This window comes from Mytilus californianus, unplaced genomic scaffold (assembly GCF_021869535.1).
Source record: "Mytilus californianus isolate M0D057914Y unplaced genomic scaffold, xbMytCali1.0.p SCAF_6, whole genome shotgun sequence".
Classification (NCBI taxonomy): Eukaryota; Metazoa; Mollusca; class Bivalvia; order Mytilida; family Mytilidae; genus Mytilus; species Mytilus californianus.
Window position 1 is genome coordinate 4408004 of NW_026262712.1, and position 25566 is coordinate 4433569.

At 32.9% G+C, this 25566-nt stretch overlaps 2 protein-coding genes across 40 annotated transcripts in view; both read right to left on the reverse strand.

Annotated features, from left to right (window-relative positions):
- Positions 1-988: 988 nt before the first annotated feature.
- Positions 989-15440, reverse strand: LOC127706065 (retinoic acid receptor alpha-A-like). The gene is made up of 6 exons (XM_052210521.1): positions 15426-15440; positions 14364-14460; positions 11870-11958; positions 10206-10410; positions 9183-9386; positions 989-7937 (listed from the first exon to the last, which is right to left on the reverse strand). The coding sequence occupies exons 2-6, from the start codon at positions 14446-14448 to the stop codon at positions 7906-7908; spliced, it is 615 nt and encodes a 204-aa protein (XP_052066481.1). The 5' UTR covers positions 14449-14460; positions 15426-15440; the 3' UTR covers positions 989-7905.
- LOC127706058 (uncharacterized) overlaps positions 14501-25566 on the reverse strand; it is a 32209-nt gene continuing 21143 nt past the window's right edge. The window contains exons 3-10 of one of the 39 annotated variants that reach the window (XM_052210513.1): positions 22046-22221; positions 19173-19314; positions 16556-17802; positions 16203-16266; positions 16075-16106; positions 15915-15946; positions 15690-15818; positions 14501-15393 (exon numbers count right to left, since the gene is read on the reverse strand). In XM_052210513.1, the coding sequence (XP_052066473.1) occupies positions 16643-17802; positions 19173-19314; positions 22046-22147 (1404 nt within the window). In that variant the 5' untranslated portion in view covers positions 22148-22221 and the 3' untranslated portion in view covers positions 14501-15393; positions 15690-15818; positions 15915-15946; ... (1 more) ...; positions 16203-16266; positions 16556-16642. The other 38 variants (XM_052210501.1, XM_052210505.1, XM_052210485.1 and 35 more) reach the window with 38 other exon arrangements.

A 25566-nucleotide genomic window follows, 5' to 3' on the forward strand; every position in this document is an offset into this window, starting at 1 on the left:
TGGCATTTGCTGCTTCTTTCATTTGTATGTTGCATTTAGGAGAAGTCATTGATTACTGTAAATTCAGAAATTATTGCGTGCATTTATTATTGCGTTTTTGTCATTTTAGACTAAAATGTGATTTTAATTTTTGCGATGAGAAAAATTATGTTTAATTCATATAAAAAATTTAAAAATGCTTGTTTAAATTATTGCGATTATAACCCTGTTGCATTTTCGCAATAATAAAAACATCGCAATAATTTCTGAATTTACAGTACTCAGCCAGCCACAAGACTTATCACAATATTATATACAAGTTAAATCAGATAAACTGTTATCACAGCGATATGTCTCGCCTTTTTGTAATTTTGATAATGCAAATGTTGAAATTTATTTTTATTAAAATAGCAATACTTTAACACGCAAGTTATGCAAATATTCAAAGTCGATGAATCATGACTGAAGGTACATGGCTAAACAATCTCCATGAAAATGGGATGTGTCAATGCTAATACAGCTGCATACCAAATACCATTGACTTATTATAAGTTGTTCCCTTTAAACAAACCTAAATACAAACATTAACTTGTAAACTATGTAAAAGTTTCAAAGTCAATAAACCATGATGAGGGGGTGGGGCTATATAATCTCCATAGAAACGATATTTGCAAATGCCAATAAATTTGCATACCAAATATCATTAACTTAACATTAGCAGTTCATCTTAAACTGATATAATCACAAACTAATACATGTAAACTATGCAAAAGTTTCGAAGTCAATAGACCATGACTGAGCGGACGGGACCAAATATTCTCCATGGAAATGAGACGTGCTAATGCTAATACAACTGAATACCAATTAACATTGGCCTACCACTAATGGTTCCCCTTGAACTGACCTAATCACAAACTAATACATTGTTGACGCCGCCGACGCATGAAACAGCATACCTATGTCTCACTTTTTGACTATCGTCAAGGCAAGACAAAAACAGACACCAACAAATTTTAGTAACAATTTTACTCTGATAAATTTCAGTCAATTTTAACAATATAAATAAACTATCAAAATGAATCACAAACAACAATATACAATATAAAATTTCATTAAAAATTTTCCATCTTTTAAAAATCACAATTTTTTCAACACTATTTTAAAATACATAACAGCTCGGATGGATTTATTTATTTTGACTTAATGTGGATTAGTTATTATTCCTTGAATATCAATTTTAGTGGATTTCGTTGGGATAGATGAACAATGAATGTAAGTGTTCCACAAAGTATAAATATCCTATTGGCTTGTATGCAATAGTTGGCAAGCCACGAAATCATGTATCCGCAAAAATTCAATATTTCCTCAATCTACGAAAATTGATACCCATGAAAATGAATGAATCAACAGTATGCATGGTGGGAATATAGGACACATACATACCCTGCCCCTATGGATTGATCATGCCATTTCTCTTACATCATAAGAATTGTACAAACAATACCTCGGAAAAACGAGTAGGCCTTTCCTTTGGATATTTGTTACAAAAATCCACGAACAAATAATAATGAATCCACAGTACCATTGAATTATGTCATTATCATCTACATATTTAAATGTTTGAGCAAAAAAATTCAGCATATATACTGTAAATTTAGAAATGATTGTGTGCATGTATTATCAAAGGGGGGTCTCATTGGGGGGGTTCTGATCCGGATCCAGCTTACTGTTTTGTCAGATTCCCATATCTTGCTTACATTATGTATGTAAGCAATTCTCATTTTTTTGTAATTTCTTGTGTCCCGCTAGACTTCATTTCCCGTTTTCACAGCACAATAATTTGACTTTCACGTATCACGCTTACAAAAAATTGGCAATCCCGGGTCATGCTTAGACCCCAAAAAATTAATGAGACCCACTCATAATTGTTAACCAATGTACACAAATAAAATGTGAGATTATTTCTTGCAGTTTCAGGAAATGTTGCATACAAATAACGCTATCAAAATTTATCGTGCAAGTTTTTATTTTTGCGTCACCTATTTTAATTTTTCACAATAATAAAAGCATCAATAATTTCTCAATTTACAGTTCTTCAACAAATGTTATGATTGATTGATTGTTTGTTGCTTTCATAATGTTCAACAAGTTGCAATTTATTCATGTATATTTATATAATTAGGATGTAGTCAGGTTTAGGAATTTTTGTCAGAAGTTCGGACTCCTTGGTTTTTTTCCTGAGATACAGGGTAAAATATTTTGCCCCATAACACCCATTTTTCTTTTCATATAAGACTTCAACAGCTCATAAAAGGTCATTTACCAAAATTTAAGCAGATTCTAGATTTCTTTTCTATCGATTTGGGACCCAAATAATACCAATGCAAATATAAGGTATAAGTCCAAGTCAGCCTTTTCCCGCCATTTTATAAAAATTAAATATCTCGAAAAGGAGCTCCATAACCTATCAATATTTTTAGCTTATTTTGTTCCTTAACTAATGCTCTTCTGACTTATAGTATTAATTTTAAATACTAGATTTTTTTAATTTCACCTATAAAGTACATCCTTAATTCAATATGTAGGTACTGCAAGGTGGGATGTAAGAGATGATGGGGAGGAAATTTTGAACTACCACTAGAATACAATAGTATGATGGATAGGGACATACAAGATACAGCAACTTCTTCAAAAGGCTAAAATAGGGTCATTGGCAATCATACCACATCTTATTTTTATATTATACCTTGTAAAAAGGTGTGGTTATCAACAGTGGCAGATACAGGATAGGGCACAAAGGGCAAACTTCCTCCCACCTAGCTTTGATCGGCCCCCCCCCCCAATTGCAAAATAATCCCATTTTATTCACAATTTATATGACTTTATAGCATAAGATTGTCCTAAACAATTTCGTTTTTAAGCAATATTTAATGTGTTTTCTGGAATTACGCCCCTTTTAAAAACACTGAATGAACTGTTAAACAAGAAGTCAACTGTTTAACTGTTTAACTCACAGGCACTTGGGGCATTGTACCCTCTTTTTTTTTCTTTTTTTCCTTTATTTGGTGTTTTAATTTTTTTAAGTAAATTAAATTTCTTTGAGATTTTAAATTATTTTTAGTTACTTAATGTGTTCATGCTCCTATTCATACAATTTTTAGTAGTTTGTATGTGCTGTCCCTATCTTTATTCGTATTGAAAATAAGAATAGTGGGCCAGCACGTAAAAACTACTGTTAATGAACAATCTTTTGAATAGGAGCAAGAACACACCAATGAAGTGAAAATAAGTAGAATTTAAACAAGTAAATTAATCTAACACTGGAGAAAGAAGAAAAAAGCCCATTCCCCAAATGGTGGTTTCACTTACAGACGAAAAAGTCAACAGGATAAATTAAGGCACTTTAAATTGGATCCAGCGTAACTTGTGCAGATTTTGTTTCAAAGAACGAGCTACGTGTTCCTGCAAAGGAAGTTAGAATTTATTCCAAAAATACCTATAGGTAGTCTAAATACTCATATGGTCCAGACCATTAATAACCATATGAGTATATGCATATGGTCATGACCATACAAGAATGGTCCAAATATTCATATGGTAATGACCATACAAGAATGGTCCAAATATTCATATGGTCATGACCATACAAGAATGGTCCAAATATTCATATGGTCATGACCATACAAGAATGGTCCAAATATTCATATGGTCATGACCATACAAGAATGGTCCAAATATTCATATGGTCATGACCATACAAGAATGGTCCAAATATACATATGGTCATGACCATACAAGAATGGTCCAAATATTCATATGGTCATGACCATACAAGAATGGTCCAAATATTCATATGGTCATGACCATACAAGAATGGTCCAAATATTCATATGGTCATGACCATACAAGAATGGTCCAAATATTCATATGGTCATGACCATACAAGAATGGTCCAAATATTCATATGGTCATGACCATACAAGAATGGTCCAAATATTCATATGGTAATGACCATACAAAAATGGTCCAAATATTCATATGGTCAGGAACAAATCCATAGGACACAATGCTAATGTTCCATGTTCAGTGAATTACAAAATCTAGGACAAATACTTGTTTGGTATATCTTTTAAAAAGTTCATATCACAATGAAACAACAATGATACACAACAGAAGAGACACAAAAACCAAACAGAAACAAAATCCCCCCCTACTATCAAAGGCAGGGCATAAAATATCCCTACTATATCATAGGCAGGGCATAAAATATTGTATCAACAATTCAGAAATTTATGGAATAATAAAAAACACAAAATACCAAGGCACAACATTATTGATTGTCATAAATAAAACATGATTTGAAACATTCTAGCCTGGGTTATCTACCCTTAAAATACTTAATAGATAATACATAGACAATAATAAACATTGCACGATCAACATAAAAAAATAACCATACATTATGGTAAACTATCAATTTTTACTTTGATAAAATTTAGTTGCTTTGAACAATATAAAAATATTGTGAAAATGAATAACATACAAGAAGTAAATATTCTATCTCTAAAAAAAATACAATAATGAGGAAAGTTGGCACAGAATAGAAAATAAAGCAAAAGTTACGAAATAAAGAACAATGAAAATAAAGAATAAAGAATATTCTAGAGAATAATACAATTTCAAGTGAAATTGACAGATAAATTCGTCATTGGAACTGAAAAAAATAAAGCATTCTTTCCAAGATCCGTATTAATTAATCATCAATTCCTGAGTCCTGATATTACTAAAAGTGTACACCAGAATTCCAGCAAAAATTAAGGCCCAATCCTGACGTATTGTAAAAGGTCCTTCCACCCCTCTATTAAAGATGTATGACATAATTAATAATTTTGAAACATGTTTCTGGGTCATGAAATAGGACAATATGAGATACACTGTATGATTTCTGTAAACACCATAAAAATTGCAGTTAAATAATAAATATTAGTAAAATAATGATAATACATAATAAAAAATAAAAACTTATATCATAAATTAATAAAATTACTGCCTGTACATAATTCCTGATAAAATATAACAAAATTTCAACAAACAATATCATAAACAGTACAATTTAAACCTAACTCAAAGATATCAAAAAATTGTGAAATCACATATTTGCACTGGAATGTACATGTAATTGAGGCAGTTAAAGCTGTTTATTTGGCAACACACAGTTAACAATATAACCTTGCCAGTTGAGCAAAACATTATTGGTAAGAGTTGTCTTTCTTGGGATCAGAGAATGTAATTAATTCCTGTTTAGATTGCAAAAGATTGATTTTGTTGACATACATGTAGAAATATTATTGTAGGATTATTAAGTTGTTTATTTATTGGCTGGCCGTCATATTTGTTTTTCTCTTATTGTTTTTAAATTAATCCGGTCATTGGATTTCTGGTTTGAATTGTTTTATATTTTGTCTTCTCTGGGCATTTTCTAGATGACTATACGATATGGGGTTTGCTCATTGTTGAAGGCTGTTTGGTGACCTATTATTGTGTGTATCTCTGGTGGATAGTCGTCTCATTGGCAACCATACCACATCTTGCTATTTTTACAAAGGCAGTTATTTTGACTTAGCCGTAACAGTTCATTGGAATTTCTTGACATACACAAAAGACAACAAACCATTTTTACAAAATTTACCGTTATTAACAAACAACATTATGTTTTCTTCTAATACAAACTGCATATGCTGATAAAATATTTTTGATTATAAAATCTGATATACTTTCTATTGTTCCTTGAATAAAAAAAAACTTGAACCAGGTTTAAAAAAGAAGCATTATGACTTATTAAATCGCTTCTATCTGCTATAAAAAATGAAAACATGACGTTTTAAATTTTATACGTCCGAAGCACTTTTCTGGATTAATCTTCATCAGGAACGCTCAAAGCTGAATATTTGAAAGCCAAGGATGTATAAGAACCTAAACAGTTGAAGAGCTATATTACCAAAAAGGACCTAAAAAAAAAAAAAGCCAAAATCCATCTAAGGTCAACTTTGCCTGAGGGAGTTGAAACCTTAGTTTCTAATAATTTCAAAATTTATCAACGGACAATTTTAGAAAGGTTTGTTATAAATCAAGTCAGTACTGAAGTACTGAAGTACTGACTACTGAGCTGATGATACCCTCAGGGACTAATAGTCCACCAGCAGAGGTATCAACCCAGTTCTGTAAAAAATGAAAACAATTAACACGTTATAAATTTCATGTGTCCGAAGCATAAGTTGTATAAGATTCACAACAAAATATGTGCAAGTAAATCTCTCCCTATAGGACTTTCTAGAAACTTACTTCGGAAAGCCCCCGATCGGATTTAAAAATTACAATTAAAATACAAATTAGTTCCCTTGTACATGGTGTAGGAAAGTTAACTGGTATAAATAATACTGTTTCGCTGCACTGCAGAGCAACAGAGAGAAGTAAAATAGTAAACAATGCGTTAATTTAATTTACAAACATTTCCAGGTTTATAATCAAGTTTGATTATGAGTATGTTGCAAGACATAATACCATTAATAATTTTTAAATTTATCTAAACAAAGTATTATTTTTAAATCAACATGGAATTAAACCGCTAAGTGTCGACTCTTCATTGAGCATCATTGCCGTGAAGCAGTTCTACATCCCAAAAAGGGAAATCACCAACTTCAAATTATCATTTTAGAGTAAAATTTGTGATTCTGAAATGAGTTTTTGGAAAGGGCTTTACAATACATGTGCACAGTATTCTCAAACTTTTTATTTATTCTTTTCCAGAAAAAAAACAAATGTATCAAATGAAAAATATGGCTTGCCGTAAGTCACCTCTAGCTATTTAAATGTTCTGCAATATTCAGCTTATAAAATTAGTTAATGCCATAACAACTGATGAAGCCAAAGGTCTGGAGTTCTGCAATGTCTGCTAATTATTGTTAATTATTATTAATTATTATTATTTATTAAAAATCCAAAAATATTGTTAGACACAAGTAATTTTTACACTTTTTGAGCAATAAGTCATGGAAAAAAATTTGTGATTGACATTCTGCTTTTTTTACATAACACTTTTCTTCTTTAATTAATACCAATTATCTCCCTTTAGGAGAAAATTTATCACAATACTCACTTAAAAACAAGGCACTATAAAGCTAAACAAGAAAATCTATTTAGATGGTTAATAAGCCAAAAAAAATGTGGGTTCAGGGTGTACTACCTGAAAAATGTAGCGTCAGTTAGGGTCAATAGGTCAGAAATTGATTTTCTGAGTTACAGGCCTGAAACATATCTGAGGGGCCTGATGGGTTATTTTCGTTCTTCGTTCTTCGTGATCGGAGCATTTTCGCTATCGTGATCCGTTTTTCTACAGATTTTTTTTTTTTATATTTTCGTGATCCCTGATCATGGAAATTTATTTTCTGTGAATCGTGATTGACAAAAAAATCAACTCGTGAATCGTGATGAGACCCCCCCATCAGTACCCTCATATCTTGTTTTCACCAAGTTTGGTTCTGGTACTATACATGTGACTGAGTTACCTTCCAACATTTGCAATTAGTCAATTAACAAAGTGACAGTTTTTATCACAATTTTTATAAATTCAGTCAAATAATTTGATTAAATGTTTAGTTAGTGTTTACAAAAATTGATATGTTGGTGAACAAATTTTTAAGAAATCGTCATAAAAACATTAGAGTTGGTGCTCAAAATTAGCGCTGGTAAAACCCTGTAAACACTCTTTATTTTTGGCTGCTGCTATTATATCATGATGTTATAGTAGATAAAGCTATAACATTTCCAAAACAACTTAAACACTCTGTTGTTCTATCTCAATCTTTGGTAAAATTTCTGTAATGGTGATCCATCTAGGCTCCAAGATTTTCCATACGATCTTTTACCTCATGTAGGGGTCACATTGATTTCAGTTACAACTAAAACAGAAACAATATATAAATAATACATAGCTGAGAGGGCGATAGAGCATATTGTTACCCCAGAGAAAACATTGTCAACAGAGGCAAAGCCAAGGTTGACAATGTCTCTTCGAGGGGTAACAATCTGCTCTATCACCCTCTCAGATATGTGTTACTGTAAAATCAGAAATTAATGCGTGCATTTATTATTGCAATTTTTGAAAAATGGACAAAAATTCGTGATTTATTATTGCGATTACATGAAAATCTGCATGCATATCTTTGTATCAGATATGATTATGCGAGCTCCTATTATTGCGATTCTCACTCAGTCGCATTATTCGTATTAATAAAAACTTCGCAATAATTTCTGAATATACAGTATTCAATTTATTATACTGAATGTTCTGTTATTATTGTCTATTAAATATCAAATTCAAAGTAATAAGCTATGACGTCTTGTACATAACAATCATTCTTATTTATTAAAGCACACACTCGGTGAATGGTAATAGAGTATTTACCTTGGGATAGAGAAAATTGTCTCTCTCATATTAACCAATCAAAATCTGTCATTTTGACATGAAGTATAATATAATAAAAAAAGAAGATGCGGTATGATTGCTTATGTGACAATTCTTCACCAGAGACCAAATGAGGTAGAAGTTAAGAACTATAGGTCACTGTACTGACTTCAACAATGAGCAAAATCCATACCACATAGTAAGCTTCAAAAGGTCTAGAAATGACAAATGTAACACAATTCAAGAGAAAAAACTAATGGCCTGATTTATGTACAAAACAATTAATGAAAAACAAATATGATATACAGCAAGAAACGACAACCATTGAATTAAAGGCTCTTGACTTTGTCTCATTGGCAGTTATATTACATATGTTTAATTCTCATTTTGGAATAAAACCAAACTTTGAACTGATCAAAGAAGATAAAAATATATTGGTCTACAGTCATGATTCCAAACATCTTATCTATAGAAAAATGAAAACAACACCTTATAAATTTCATTTCTCCGAAGCACTTGGCTAGATTTACTTTCATCAGTAACGCTCAAAGGCAAATATTTGAAAGCCAAAGATGTATAAGAACCAAGACAGTTGAAGAGCTATGAACTGTATTTTTGTTTATTTCCATAGTAAAATTATATTGTTATGGAAGGCTGACTTCATCAAATAACAAACAGAAAAAGAAATTTCTGAACTGACAGAAAACAATATCAACTTCTGCAACAATTTCAAACTTACCTTCTACAGGTGGACTATCCAAGCTGAAATTAAAGATGGCCTCCTGTTGTAACTGGGTAATTGTTTTTAATACAGACATGTACTGGAATAGCGACAAGGCTATTCTGCTACTGTGGGGCCTCTTGTTGAACATGCTAGCAAAAATATCCAGAAAATGAGAGTTCAGGAGTTCTACTTTGTCTTTTTCTTCCAAATTTTCAACATCTGTAAATAAACAATAAAAAAAGTTGTTATTCCTTCTGTAAATCAGAAGTATTTATGTTTGCACTAACTTCAGGTGTAAGTACCTAGAAACCATATAATTTTGGAATCAGTATAGTCACCCATCATACTCATTTTTAAACCGGAAGCAAATTATCTCCCCTATTTCAAGCAAAAGTGCATAGAAACCTTATATTTTAGGACTATTGTGAAATAACCTATTATATAAAATAGGATGTGACTTTCTTTAATTGGAAGTTGTTAACTATTTCGATTATTTCAATGACAAAGTACCAAATTCTATGTATTTTTGAAATCAGTGCAAAACAATCTATCTCCTAACAATGGAACTCACTTTATTAACCAGAACCTATTATTTTTCACCAAATTTTTTAAATAAATATGAATTTGGGTAAGTGGAAAGACCTTCAATTGTCCTCTGATAAATTGGTTTTTAATTATTTTCAGTATTCTGTTCAGAATGCCAAATTATATCAAAAGCTACCAATAACTACTATTTTTACCTGTGTTTATAGGAAATATAAATCATACAGAATACACCATAAACATGCTATAAAGGGAGAAAACTCCATGATCTGCAATGCATTTTTTTGTACTTTCAAGTCAATTTTTTTTCCATCTGACCTGAGTTACGGCCAGGTGAAATAAAAACAGAACAGCATGAAGAATTTTTCCAGTGAGGTATCAGTTATCTTCTTATGAGGGGCTTTAGTGGCCAAGTGGTCTTAGTAGTTCATCTACAGAAATCACCGAAGGGCTCTTTTTTCATTTACAAGAATTAAACAGCTTATTGACACTAACCTGGATTAGTCAGTCTAATGGCACTTAATAAACCAATCTCAGTATCCGACAAGTTGTACTGACAAAACTTCCTGCCAAAATCTAACATCAAAGTTGTCAGCTCTTCACCAAGTATCATCTTCATTGTGGCCTTGGAATAAAACACCTTTGTGTTGTTCAATAGCACATAAGATTCATTCTCGCACAAAAACTCTGAATTGATCATCTGTAAAAAAGAAAACCATACTAATCTGTGTCCACATCAAAGTCATGTGTTTGATACACAATTTCTGTATACAATCAGCCACAGTAGCATTAATAAATGAGGAACTTCATAACTAAGAAGGGCCTACAATTGTCACAACAGTCTCGAGCACCCAATCACTCACCCAAAGCCATCCCATATAGCTCTACTTATCATCAAGAAAAGAAAAGAAAGTATTAAAGACTTTTATTGAAGTATGGGAATATTCAATCAACCAATGGGCGATGTGTCTCTCTTTTGCAACATTTCTTTACAAAAATCACCTTTACTTAAAGTTTGGGTTAACCGTTTTTCATACACATATTCTAAACTTCAAATAACAAACTTCCTAATGTCATGTATGTGCCTGTCCCAAATCAGGAGACAGTAATTCATTGGTTATCATCAGTTCATGTCTGTCATATTTTTTTTTCGTAAATTGTTTTGTTGTAAATTAGGAAGTTTAAGGTGGTACCAAACACCTTGACTAAAATTAATTTGGCTCGTTTAATTTTCATGGAAATTTTGACAAAATATTTACTTTGACCCTTTGACAAAAATATAAAAATTTCAAAAAACTTGAACCACACACTTTATCAGAAAAATTTCATTGGATATATAGCAGTTTGACAAACACTAACTTTGATCATTGAGAAGCTTAATATTTCCTTAACAATAGAATGTGATTAAAACGTTCAGCTGATTTTTACAGAGTTATCTCCCTGTAGTGTTATGTACCACCATAAAGTTTTCTCCCCTTGAATTGTTCCACATTTTTCCTGCCAGAGCCTTCATATTGGACTATACAGTATGGGTTTTTCTCATTGTTGAAGGATGTACGGTGAACTATAATTGCTTATATCTATGTCATTTGAACTCTGATGAATAGTTGTCTCATTTGCAATCATACATTGTACCTCATCTCCTTATTTTTATATTCATTCAAATTATGTTTCAAATAAATGCTTAGAAAGCATTGATGAAACTAACTTATAACAAACATTTTACTGATTTAAAACCAAACAGAAAGAAGTAAGGTTACCTAATCTAGATCTAAAAAAGGATTTAATGCTTATCTTAGGAACAACTAATCAATTTGTTATTCTTTAGACTTATTAAATCAAAATACTTCTACTGGCTAAAATTTCAAATTCAAATCAGATTAAAATCTATTGGCCTCTTTTCCTTGATTTAGGCACCTTTTTGTTATATAATTTGAGCTTTGAAATATAAACAGCAATCCTCAACTCCAAAAAAAAACAATATAATATTCATTATTAAAATTAAAACTTCATTGTTGCTTCTTTAAATTATATTATTTTTTTCCCCAGCTCATCACCTTTTCGTAAATTAGGAAATACAAATAAAAAATAACTAGCTCGCTTCTTTTCTAAGCAGACAAACTAAGAATTACAAATTAATCTAATGTCGCCTTTTTTACCATCCAGATTTCCATGTAGGCATTCATAGTAAGTTTTTCTTGGTCAGCCATTGTAAATTTAGAAAATCCAGGAGTTTTACTGGCAAAACCTGAAAATATATAATTTTACAGTTTTTAAATACATCATGAAAATTCAATTTGAGACAAAAAATGACTGATTGACATCAGTATGTAATCAAAAACATTTTATCTTCTATTTTAATGTCAAAATAAATATTAAGATCAAGTACATCAATTAAATCTTGGATCCTTTCAAAGAAAAATTCAAACTTGATCAATTACATTTATTGGTGATTCATAATTATTCGTGGAAAACCGGGTACCTAATTTCGTCAATTTCATAGGAAAAAGTGAACAACGATTCAAATGTTTAACTAAGTACATTTTCCAAAAGATTTATATTCAGGATTTTGTTGAACCACGAAATCATATATCCATGAAACAACAATTTTTTCTCCATCCACGGAAATTGGTACCCATGAAAAACAACAATTGATCAATGTAACCAATTATACTGCACCAAATGAGAATTACAGGAATTAATGTCTATACAGTGATGCTAAAGGCCAAATTATTTAAAATTCATTGGACCATTGGTCATTTAATCTTTGGTAGATAGTTAACTCATTGGCAATCACACAAAATCTCCTTACTTTATATTGATGAACTGATACAAACAAGAGTATGTCTTCTATAAGCCTTACCCATAACTAGATCATTGAAATATTTTACTCCTTCCATCAGCCTTACCGATAACTTTCTCATTGTAATAATTTACTCCTTCGATCAGCCTTACCCATAACTAGATAATTGAAATATTATACTCCTTCCATCAGCCTTACCCATAACTTGCTCATTGTAATGATTGACTCCTTCCATCAGCCTTACCCATAACTTGCTCATTGTAACAATTTACTTTTTCCATCAGCCTTACACATTACTTGCTCATTGTAATAATTTACTCCTTCCATCAGCCTTATCCATAACTTTCTCATTGTAATATTTTACTCCTTCCATCAGCCTTACCCATAACTTGCTAATTGTAATATTTTACTCCTTCTATCAGCCTTACCCATAACTTGCTCATTGTTATATTTTACTATTTCCGTCAGCCTTACCCATAATTTGCTCATTGTAATATTTTATTATTTCCATCAGTCTTACCCATAACATGTTCATTGTAATATTTTACTCCTTCCATCAGCCTAACCCATGACTTGCTCTTCAATCAGCCTTACCCATAACTTGCACTTCCATCAGACTTACCCATAACTTGCTCTTCCATCAGCCTTACCAATAACTTGCTCATTGTAATAATTGACTCCTTCCATTAACCTTACCCATAACTTGCTCATTGTAATAATTTACTCCTTCCATCAGCCTTACCCATAACTTGCCAATTGTAATAATTTACTCCTTCCATCAGCCTTACCCATAACTTGCTCATTGTAATAATTGACTACTTCCATTAACCTTACCCATAACTTGCTCATTGTAATAATTGACTACTTCCATCAGCCTTACCCATAACTTGCTCATTGTAATAATTGACTACTTCCATCAGCCTTACCCATAACTTGCTCATTGTGATATCTTACTTCTTCCATCAGCCTTACCCATAACTTGCTCATTGTAATAATTTACTCCTTCCATCAGCCTTACCCATAACTTGCTAATTGTAATAATTTACTCCTTTCATTAGTCTTGCCAATAGCTAGCTCATTGTAATAATTGACTACTTCCATTAACCTTACCCATAACTTGCTCATTGTAATAATTTACTCCTTCCATCAGCCTTACCCATAACTTGCTAATTGTAATAATTTACTCCTTTCATTAGTCTTGCAAATAGCTACATGTAGCTCATTGTAATAATTTACTCCTTCCATCAGCCTTACCCATAACTTGCTCATTGTAACAATTTACTTTTTCCATCAGCCTTACACATAACTTGCTCATTGTAATAATTTACTCCTTCCATCAGCCTTACCCATAACTTTCTCATTGTAATAATTTACTCCTTCCATCAGCCTTACCCATAACTTTCTCATTGTAATAATTTAATCCTTCCATCAGCCTTTCCAATAACTTGCTCATTGTAATAATTTACTCCTTTCATTAGTCTTGCCAATAGCTAGCTCATTGTAATAATTTACTCCTTCCATCAGCCTTACCCATAACTTTCTCATTGTAATAATTTACTCCTTCCATCAGCCTTACCCATAACTTGCTCATTGTAATAATTTACTCCTTCCATCAGCCTTACCCATAACTTTCTCTGTAATAATTTACTCCTTCCATCAGCCTTACCCATAACTTTCTCATTGTAATAATTTACTCCTTCCATCAGCCTTACCAATAACTTGCTCATTGTAATAATTTACTCCTTTCATTAGTCTTGCCAATAGCTAGCTCATTGTAATAATTTACTCCTTCCATCAGCCTTACCCATAACTTGCTCATTGTAATATTTTACTCCTTCCATCAGCCTTACCCATAACTTGCTCGTTGTAATATTTTACTCCTTCCATCAGCTGGTTCCAAATGAATTTCAATTCTTTCCTGTCAGTGTTTGTCATAGGAACTATCCACTAAAAAAAATTATATGTTTGTTTTACAATAGAAGCTCCACCACATGATTATGGGATCATTTTGCTTTTAATTTTTTCAGATTTGAAACTTTAGGATATTTTTGTTGAATTTAGGATATATTTATCAATAATTAGCATTATTGGTAATTCATCTTTTTTACACCTGATTTTTAGAGTGTACTCGATAAGTAGCTGTTGATATCAATCTTTTATGTAAATTTTATCAGAATTAATGTGCCTTTCATGTGCAGGTGCTGTAAAAACCTAAGGGTGGATTTTTCAAACTTTGAAAGAAAATTATGAAAAGTATATAAAATGTAATTGTACAATATTGCAGCAAAAGTGTGTAAGAACATGACAACCCCTAACAATTTTGGTGGCAGTGTAACAAAATATTGTGTGTTTGTTCATTCCACATTGGGTAGAGGTATAGGGTCAGGGGGAGGGTTGAGGTCACACAAAACATGTTTTACACCGCCACATTTTTGCAACTTTCCCAAGTCAGGAACCTCTAGCCTTTGTTAGTCTTGTATTTTTTAAATTCTGTTTCATTTGTATGTTTCAGAGTTTAATGTGGGGTCCATTTCCCTGAATTAGTATACATTATTGTTTATAATAAAACTCGGGTCTGGAATTTTCTTGCTGCTTTGAAGACCCATTGGTGGCCTTGGGTTGTTTTCTGCTCTTTGGGTGGGTTTTTGTCTCTTTGACAAATTCCCTGCTTCCATTCTCTATTCTATTGTCTAATCAAAGAAAATCTATCTGACCTGAAGTGTATTTCTAAGCTTTTCATTTAACTTACCTTGCCACTCTTATGTTTTTCATTTAACTTACCTCACGACTTTAAAGCTTTTCATTTAACTTACCTCGCCACTTTAAAGCTTTTCATTTCACTTACCTCACCACTCTTATGCCTTTCATTTAACTTAATACCTCGCCACTCTTATGCCTTTCATTTAACTTACCTCACCACTCTTATGCTTTTTGATTTAACTTATCTCACCACTCTTATGCCTTTCATTTAACTAACCTCGCCACAATTATGCCTTTCATTTAACTAAGTACCTCGCCACTCGTATGCCTTTCATTTAACTAAGTACCACGTCACTCTTATGCCTTTCATTTAACTTACCTCCCCACTCTTATGCCTTTCATTTAACTTACCTCCCCACTCTTATGCTTTTTGATTTAACTTATCTCACCACCCTTATGCCTTTCATTTAACTTACCTCACCACTCTTATGCCTTTCATTTAACTTACCTCCCCACTCTTATGCTTTTTGATTTAACTTATCTCACCACCCTTATGCCTTTCATTTAACTTACCTCACCACTCTTATGCTTTTCATTTAACTTACCTCGCCACTCTTATGCTTTTCATTTAGCTTACCTCCCCACTCTTATGCCTTTCATTTAACTTACCTGGCAACTCTTATGCTTTTTATTTAACTTACCTCACCACTCTTATGCTTTTCATTTAACTTACCTCACCACTCTTATGCTTTTCATTTAACTTACTTTGTCACTCTTATCCTTTTCATTTAACTTACCTCCCCACTTTTATGCCTTTCTTTTAACTTACCTGACAACTCTTATTCTTTCCATTTAACTTACCTCACCACTCTTATGCCTTTCATTTAACTTACCTGACAACTCTTATCCTTTTCATTTAACTTACCTCCCCACTCTTATGCCTTTCATTTAACTTACCTCACCACTCTTATGCTTTTCATTTAACTTACCTGACAACTCTTATGCTTTTCATTTAACTTACTTCGCCACTCTTAAGCTTTTCATTTAACTTACCTAACCACTCTTATGCCTTTCATTTAACTTACTTCACCACTTTTATGCCTTTCATTTAATTTACTTCGCCACTCTTATGCTTTTCATTTAACTTACCTCACCACTCTTAAGCTTTTCATTTAACTTACCTCACCACTCTTATGCCTTTCATTTAACTTACCTCACCACTCTTATGCCTTTCATTTAACTTACCTCACCACTCTTATGCCTTTCATTTAACTTACCTCACCACTCTTATGCTTTTTGATTTAACTTACCTCACCACTCTTAAGCTTTTCATTTAACTTACCTCACCACTCTTATGCCTTTCATTTAACTTACCACGCCACTCTTATGCCTTTCATTTAACTTACCTCACCACTCTTATGCCTTTCATTTAACTTACCTCACCACTCTTATGCTTTTTATAACACTCCCTGTTAAAGGATTGATAATAAAACAGAAAATCAACTGGTGCTTTAAATCTTTCCAATGTCACATCAATCAGCTCTTTTGATTCTTTCGCTACTTCCTCTGATTTTTCAACTTCAGTTCCGTTCATGTCGAAATTTATTTGTTGAACATTTCCTAATTGCCTGCTCACCAAATTTTCAGCATTAATCATATTATATGTAATGGCACTGTTTGTGTTGTCTTCATTGGGCGAAGCAACTTCTGCCAATCTCAATGCATCTAGTTGTCCTTCACCAATAGACGTTGTACTCTGACTCGACAGGCTGTTTGATCGTTCATGTAGTATCTGTGTCACCTCAGGTTTTTCAAGAACCTGTCTAACGAGTTCTTCTATCACTATTGAGCTAAAATGCACCTTAGAAGTAGAAGGTACATTAGGACTACATGTGGACATCTGGGCATCCAAATTAGAAGAAGAAAATGTGGATGGTCGTAATACATCGTGATTGTTTGAGAAAGTTTGTACATTTTGAGAATTTGATTCATGCATGTTTTTATCACAACTTTCACTACTAGCACTTAATGATAATGGATTTATACCATTAGTGGAATTGTGCTGCAATAATGGATTTTGTGACGCGAGTGTATGCCCTTTCTGCAGATTTTGCCATGACAGCTCAGAAAATTCAGTCTTTTGAAAATCCATAGGTAAATTTTGACAACTTTCATTTGCTGAATTTCTTGGACTTCTCCAGTTCTCAAAACTCCTATCGTTTTGGGATTTTTCTTGAAATTCCTGACAATTTTGTAATCTCCCTTTGAAGTTCTGTTCAATTTCAGAGCTTTCACGAAAGTCATGATGATTTAGCATTCTTGAGTTTGTTTCTATCTCACAATTTTCTAACGTATTCACGTGCGGAACATGCATTTGATTTCCCTCTTCTAATGATTGAGGGCTCACAGAACATACCTTTTGGGGAGCAAAAGAGTGTCTCTGTTCCATAGAACACACATTTTGTTGAAAAGAAGAACTCAATTCTTCTCTTTGAAGAAAGTTATTGATTTGGTCCGGTGTTTTCTCATCGGCTGCTTCAGCCAAGGCTTTCTCTTTCTCCGTCTTTGGTATTCTGCCCATTTTTACCGCTGAAAAAAATATATACGGGTATGTGTCAAATTTTCATTTAATTTCAATGATGTGCCTTTTGATCATTTAAATGTTTGTATTGTTTCAGTACTGTGGATTCATTATTATTCGTTGGGTACCAATTTTCGTTTATTCCATGGGTACAGTTGAACAACGAACTTAAATGTTCAACAAAATTACACATTTTCTATCGGTTTGTATGTCATTTCTGTCATGGAGTTTTTCTGAGTTATTTCTGTCATGGAGTTTTTCTGAGTTATTTCTGTCATGGAGTTTTTCTGAGTTATTTTTGTCATGGACTTTTTTTTTGTCATTTTTTCCATAGAGTTATTGTTATGTTATTTTTATCATGATCATGGAGTTTATCTCAGTCATATCTGGGTCAATGAAGATTTTCTCATTCATTTCTGTCAAAGATTTTTCCTCAGTCATTTCTTCTATAGAGTTTTTGTTATGTTATTTTTATCATGATCATGGAGTTTATCTCAGTCATATCTGGGTCAATGAAGATTTTCTCATTCATTTCTGTCAAAGATTTTTCCTCAGTCATTTCTTCTATAGAGTTTTTGTTATGTTATTTTTATCATGATCATGGAGTTTATCTCAGTCATATCTGGGTCAATGAAGATTTTCTCATTCATTTCTGTCAAAGATTTTTCCTCAGTCATTTCTTCTATAGAGTTTTTGTTATGTTATTTTTATCATGATCATGGAGTTTATCTCAGTCATATCTGGGTCAATGAAGATTTTCTCATTCATTTCTGTCAAAGATTTTTCCTCAGTCATTTCTTCTATAGAGTTTTTGTTATGTTATTTTTATCATGATCATGGAGTTTATCTCAGTCATATCTGGGTCAATGAAGATTTTCTCATTCATTTCTGTCAAAGATTTTTCCTCAGTCATTTCTTCTATAGAGTTTTTGTTATGTTATTTTTATCATGATCATGGAGTTTATCTCAGTCATATCTGGGTCAATGAAGATTTTCTCAGTCATTTCTGTCAAAGATTTTTCCTCAGTCATTTCTTCTATAGAGTTTTTCTAGGTGATCTCTGTCATGCATGGAGTTTACCTCAGTCATTTCAGTGTCAGAGGAGTATCTCACAGTCAAATATGTCATGGATTTTCCTCAGTCATTTCTGTCATTGAGTTTTTCTCAGTCATTTTTTTATCGTCAAAAGTTACTGAGTCATTTTGGTAATTTAACCTTTTCTTAAAATAAATCTGACAGACTGTCATGATGTTTTTGTCATTTTTAAAAGTAAGACTTAATAACAGTGATCTTTAAATCTAAATATTATTGTCCTTTTTTCTTGTATTGGTTGCTGTCTAATTGATGTTTACCCCCATCTATCTTTACTCAAACTCACCATCAATAGACATTCCAAATTGAAGACACATATTAAACCTGCATGATTTACATCGATTCCTATTCTTTGGTGAAATATCACATTGTCCTCCGAAAAAACACTTATATTTATGTGCTTTTGGGATACTCCTCTTGAAAAATCCCTAAAAATTACAAATATAAACATGTTGTACTGTGTATTCATTATTATTCGTCGGATACCAGTTTTGGTTACTTTTGTTGATAAAGGTGAACCGTGAATTTAAATGTTCATCAAAGTACAAACTTTCTATAGGCTTGTAAATAGCATACATTTGTACACATTAAACTATTACCATGATAAACTAGAGGCTCTCAAGAGCCTGTGTCGCTCACCTGACTCTACTTTGGTTTTAGAAATCATGTAAAGATAGATAAAAATCATAACAGATACCCAAATAATGATTGAGGCCAAATTTTGATTAATATTGGTCCCGTTATTTAATAAAATATCCTGGTGGCCATCTTGAACAGTAAATCGGCAACAAAGTAGCAACACTCGGCCATCTTGGATGATGGATCGACTGCAAAGTAACAACACTTGGTCAGCAACTCATAAGGAACATTCATGCCATGTTTGGTTCAATTCCATTCAGTGGTTCCCTAAAAGAAGACAATTGTATGTATTTCCCATAGGGTCCTATGTTAAATTAAGTCCCCCGCTGTCGGCCATCTTGGATGATGGATCGGCTGCAAAGTAACAACACTTGGTCAACATCTCATAAGGAACATTCATGCCATGTTTGGTTCCATTCCATTTATTGGTTCTCCAAACGAAGACATTTTCATGTATTTCCCAAAGGGTCCTATGTAAAACTAAGTCCCCCGCTGGCGACCATCTTGGATGATGGATCAGCTACAAAGTAACAACACTTGGTCAGCATCTCATAAGGAACATTCATGCCATGTTTGGTTTCATTCCATTCAGTGGTTCTCTATAAAAGAAGACATTTGTATGTATTTCCCATAGGTCCTTTGTTAAACTAAGTCCCCTGCTGTCTGCCATCTTGGATGATGGACCGACTGCAAAGTAACAACACTTGGTCAGCACCTCATAAGGAACATTCATGCCATGTTTGGTTTCATTCCATTCAGTGGTTCTCTAAAAGAAGACATTTGTATGTATTTTCCATAGGGTCCTATGTTAAACTAAGTCCCCCGCTGGCGGCCATCTTGGATGATGGATCGGCTACAAAGTAACAACACTTGGTCAGAACCTCATAAGGAACATTCATGCCATGTTTGGTTTCATTCCATTCAGTGGTTCTCTAAAAGAAGACATTTGTATGTATTTCCAATAGGGTCCTATGTTAAACTAAGTCCCCTGCTGGCAGCCATCTTGGATGATGGACCGACATCAAAGTAACAACACTTGGTCAGCATCTCATAAGGAACATTCATGCCATGTTTGGTTTCATTCCATTCAGTGGTTCTCTAAAAGAAGACATTTGTATGTATTTCCCATAGGGTCCTATGTTAAACTAAGTTCCCCAATGGCGACCATCTTGGATGATGGATCGGCTACAAAGTAACAACTCATGGTCAGCACCTCATAAGGAACATTCATGCCATGTTTGGTTTTATTCCATTCAGTGGTTCTCTAAAAGAAGTCATTTGTATGCATTTCCCATAGGGTCCTATGTTAAACTAAGTCCCCCGCTGGCGGCCATCTTGGATGATGGATCGGCTACAAAGTAACAACACTTGGTGAGCACCTAATAAGGAACATTCATGCCATGTTTGGTTTCATTCCATTCAGTGGTTCTCTAAAAGAAGTCATTTGTATGCATTTCCCATAGGGTCCTATGTTAAACTAAGTCCCCTGCTGGCGGCCATCTTGGATGATGGATCGGCTACAAAGTAACAACACTTGGTCAGCACCTCATAAGGAACATTCATGCCATGTTTGGTTTCGTTCCATTCAGTGGTTCTCTAAAAGAAGACATTTGTATGTATTTCCCATAGGGTCCTATGTTAAACTAAGTTCCCCGATGGCGGCCATCTTAGATGATGGATCGGCTACAAAGTAACAACACTTGGTCAGCACCTCATAAGGAACATTCATGCCATGTTTGGTTTCATTCCATTCAGTGGTTCTCTAAAAGAAGTCATTTGTATGCATTTCCCATAGGGTCCTGTGTTAAACTAAGTCCTCCGCTGGCGGCCATCTTGGATGATGGATCGGCTACAAAGTAACAACACTTGGTCAGCACCTCATAAGGAACATTCATGCCATGTTTGGTTTCATTCCATTCAGTGGTTCTCTAGAAGAAGTTCAAAATGTAAAAAGTTAACGCCGACGACGGACGACGCCGGACGACGACGGACGACGGACGCCAAGTGATGAGAAAAGCTCACTTGGCCCTTCGGGCCAGGTGAGCTAAAAAGGGTTAATACTGTAAATTCAGAAATTATTGCGATGTTTTTAATATTGCGAAAAATGCGACAGGGTTATAATCCTAATAATTTAAACTTGCATTTTGAATTTTTTATATGAATTAAACAGGATTTTTCTCAATATCGCACAAATTAAAATCGCATTTTAGTCTACAGTGACAAAATCGCAATAATAAATGCACGCAATAATTTCTGAATTTACAGTAGTCTATATTCTGTTATATTTTTCTGCAATGAAATGCAGGGTTAATTTCCTACAACTGTCAAATTCAATGGAATATCTTGAATATTTTTTCTGACTCTTTTTCGTATAAAACCGGATGTGACGTACACTATAATTTGGTGGTAATACACCTAAAAGAAAGATCTGTTCACTATAATTTGGTGGTACTACACCTTAAAGAAAGATCTGTTTACTATAATTTGGTGGTATAACACCTTAAAGAAAGATCTGTTTACCTTACATCCTTCGCATGTAGCCACCCCATAATGTACACCAGTAGCTTTATCTTTACAGATCTTGCACTTCCCAAACGGGAATGGTATGGCTCCTATCGGCATAATCTACTCTCCTGAAAAACTGTGAAACTTTCATATGATTGCAGGTACGGCTTCTTACAGCATTATCTTCATTTCTAAAATAAACCTTTTTAAGATTGCAGGTACGGCTCCATACAGCATTATCTGCATTTCTAAAAAGTTATTGTTCAACTGTTATATAATTGGTACATACAGCTCCCTCTAACACATTAACCATTCAAAAACTGTTTTAAACTTATTTGTTTTGATAAATGGAATCAATCTTTTAATCTTAGTAAGACCAAGTTTAAATACTCAATTAAAAAAAACAGGGAAAATCATTAAAAAAACACAAATTCTATAACAGTAAAAATCTACTATAATTTAGAGGACAGAATGAACACATATTTAGTATCTTGCTAGGTATAATTTAGCTGACAGATGAACACATATTTAGTATCTTGCTAAGTATAATTTAGCTGACAGATGAACACATATTAGTATCTTGCAAGGTATAATTTTGAAACAATCTTGATCTTTTACTTCTGCAATAATCAATTATCTAAAAAGGCTAGCAAAAGAGTGAAAACTTTAGCTGTCTAATGGTTTTTGTAGTAAACTAAAAGTGTTATTAGGTAAACTTGCTTTGATTTTTTTTTATGTGTTTGAGCTTTTGATTTTTGCCATTTGATAAGGGACTTTCCTTTTAGAATTTTCATTGGAGTCGGTATTTTTGTTATTTCACTTTTTTTGGGCATTTTTGGGGAAAACCAGAATACCATGTCAAAGACAAAAGTTCAGAATAAACAAGTGAAACTGTGAGCTACTGCTCACTGATGATACCCCAGCCCAAATATTATGGTAAACAGGAAGTTGTTGAGTGATGAATCTGAAAACGCATCACACGTTATAGCTGACTCATATAAACCCTGAAACTAAATTTCTGAAATCCTTGTATGTAGTTCCTGAGAAAAATGCGACGAAAAATATTCATGGGAAGGACGGACCGACAGACAGACAGAGGTAAAACAGTATACCCCCACTTTTTTAAAGCGGGGGTATAATTAGAGGATGAATATATATAGCAGAGTGACTTTAAGGATTATTTTATATATATTACTAAAGGTAGAAGTAAAGTATGTAATCTCGTGACATTGAAAAAATATGTATTGATATTTACCACTATAAAAAAAATTACTTTATTAATTATTTGAACCAGTAAGTAAAACATTTGCAACTGTCAAATCTCCAATTGACGGTCACAGTCAACTCTTAATTTCAACTACATTCATGACAGTACTGTTTTTCCTGTTCCAATGCATTTCAAAAAGAAATAAAGCATTAGAGAATAATTGTATAAAATTAAATGAAGATAAAAGTTCATGACATTTCATTAATTATTAAGGTGACAAAACTTGATGTCATACAAATGAAAATCTTCAAACAGAAGGTAATATTTCGTTAATGGTAGGATTCAAATTCAATTATCCCATTAAATGATGCTTTTGAGTTTTGAGGTGGGTCACATTTATTGCATTTTCAAATAACTGTGTTGATTTCATACAGTTAATACAGCGGGTCACTCCTAGATTTAGAATCAGTAACAACATTTTAATTGCTGATTTGACACTAAAAAGGAGCCAATGAAAAAATTGCTACATAAAAAAACTGCATCAGTTGTACTTCTGCTAGCTGCAGAACCGTAGCTCATGTGTCCTTATGATATTTTTTGACAATTTGCGGACCACAGATGAGCTACGTTTCCACAGCTATACTTCTGCATGACAATTAAGAACAGCTCTTAATATACTTGGTAAATTTTTACTAAATATTCAAGTCTCTTAGTGATTTATCCTTCTTATTCAAAATCAAAAGTTGTTAACATCATATTAAAAATAATAATAATAATTCTTTATTTAAAGAGGGTTACACAGTAAATTAGCTATAACACTATATTAAATATATCAAAATAAGGAATTTGTCCATGTCAGAGTTGTTATAACCTACCTAACCTGCCTTGTACTTACATGTAGGCCACCTTTAACAAATTCTTTGTTTGATGTTGCCTACCCATGCATTGTAGGGTAGGTAGGTAGGTAGGTAGAGATTTTGTTGTTGTTGAAAACAACTTAAGTTACATGTCTTATACAAGAAAACAACTTTAGAGTGTAAAATAATCTTTAACAAAAAAAATTGAAGCGATCTGTGTCATAAAATGTTTTGGGTAGGCTGCTTTTTAAGTGGGTACATTGTAGATAAAATAAGGCAACATCAAACAACTCAATTATTATTGTTGGCCTTATATAACCAACATGCACAGTCAGATTTTCAATGTTCTAAATCACAAGGTACTGTAAATTCAGAAATTATTGCAAGGTTTTTATTATTGCAAATAAAGCGACTGGGTGAGTATCGCAATAATAAGAACTCACAATCTGATAGATGATATCTGTATGCAGACTTTCCTCAAATCTCAATAATTATTCTCGCATTCTGTCCGTTCTTAAGAAATCGCAATAATAAATGGCAAATAAACTTTTTTTTTATTGTTTACTGTAAAATCTCTGTGAAGCAATGATGACATTCAAAGTTTTATTGAACAACTTGCTGTTGCTGCTGCTGAAACCATTCTATCAGCAAATTGAGGACACTGTTAGTGAAAGAATGTAAAGACATGACTTTTAGGCAGACAATGAACAAAGTTGCCAGTTTTGGAACTTTGTATCCTTGTCTGTCTAAGTATGCAGCAATTGGTCTTGTTTTGCCAGTTTCAACAGCTGATTGTGAAAGGTGTTTTTCATGCTTAAACAGAGTTAAAACACCTTTGAGAAACAGACTATGCCAAAAAGTGCTGAATTGCTCAATGCATATATCAATTGAAGGACCAAAGCAGGAAGATTTTGATTTTGAAAAATGTGTGGGGACCTTTGGAAAGTTGAAACAGAGGAAGATATCAACAAAATAATGTACATGGCATTAATTTGTAAATAACTAGTGCAGACTGGATTATTTTTATTATTGTTTATAATGTCTTTCATTAATTCCTCTCATATGTAATAAATACTTTAAAGTTCCATGACTTACCTATAATAAAACAATCAGATTGGTATATGGCTATAAACATATAAATTATGTAGTGTAACTAATTCTGAAAAAGAATCATTGCACGCCGCCTTGCAAATCCACAATGGACCCACCATGCATGAAAAATTTTCTAGGGAAGACACTGAACGCACGCATTAATTTCTGAATTTACAGACATAGTAATTGTCCACTGTATTAGGGAAGACATGCAGATTTACAGACATAGTAATTGTCTACTGTATTAGGGAAGACATGCAGATTTACAGACATAGTAATTGTCTACTGTTTTAGGGAAGACATGCAGATTTACAGACATAGTTATTGTCCACTGTATTAGGGAAGACATGCAGATTTACAGACATAGTAATTGTCTACTG

Bases quoted from the DNA above. Each gene is read 5' to 3' on its own strand.
- LOC127706065 (XM_052210521.1), bottom strand. From the start codon at position 14,448: ATGACAAACACTGACAGGAAAGAATTGAAATTCATTTGGAACCAGCTG. The intron at 10,411-11,869 runs GTAAAAAAGGCG...TCTTTTTTACAG, and splicing joins CCTACATGGAAATCTGGATG to ATGATCAATTCAGAGTTTTT. The intron at 7,938-9,182 runs GTAAGTTTGAAA...TTTCTGTTTTAG, and splicing joins GGATAGTCCACCTGTAGAAG to TTGTAACTGAAATCAATGTG.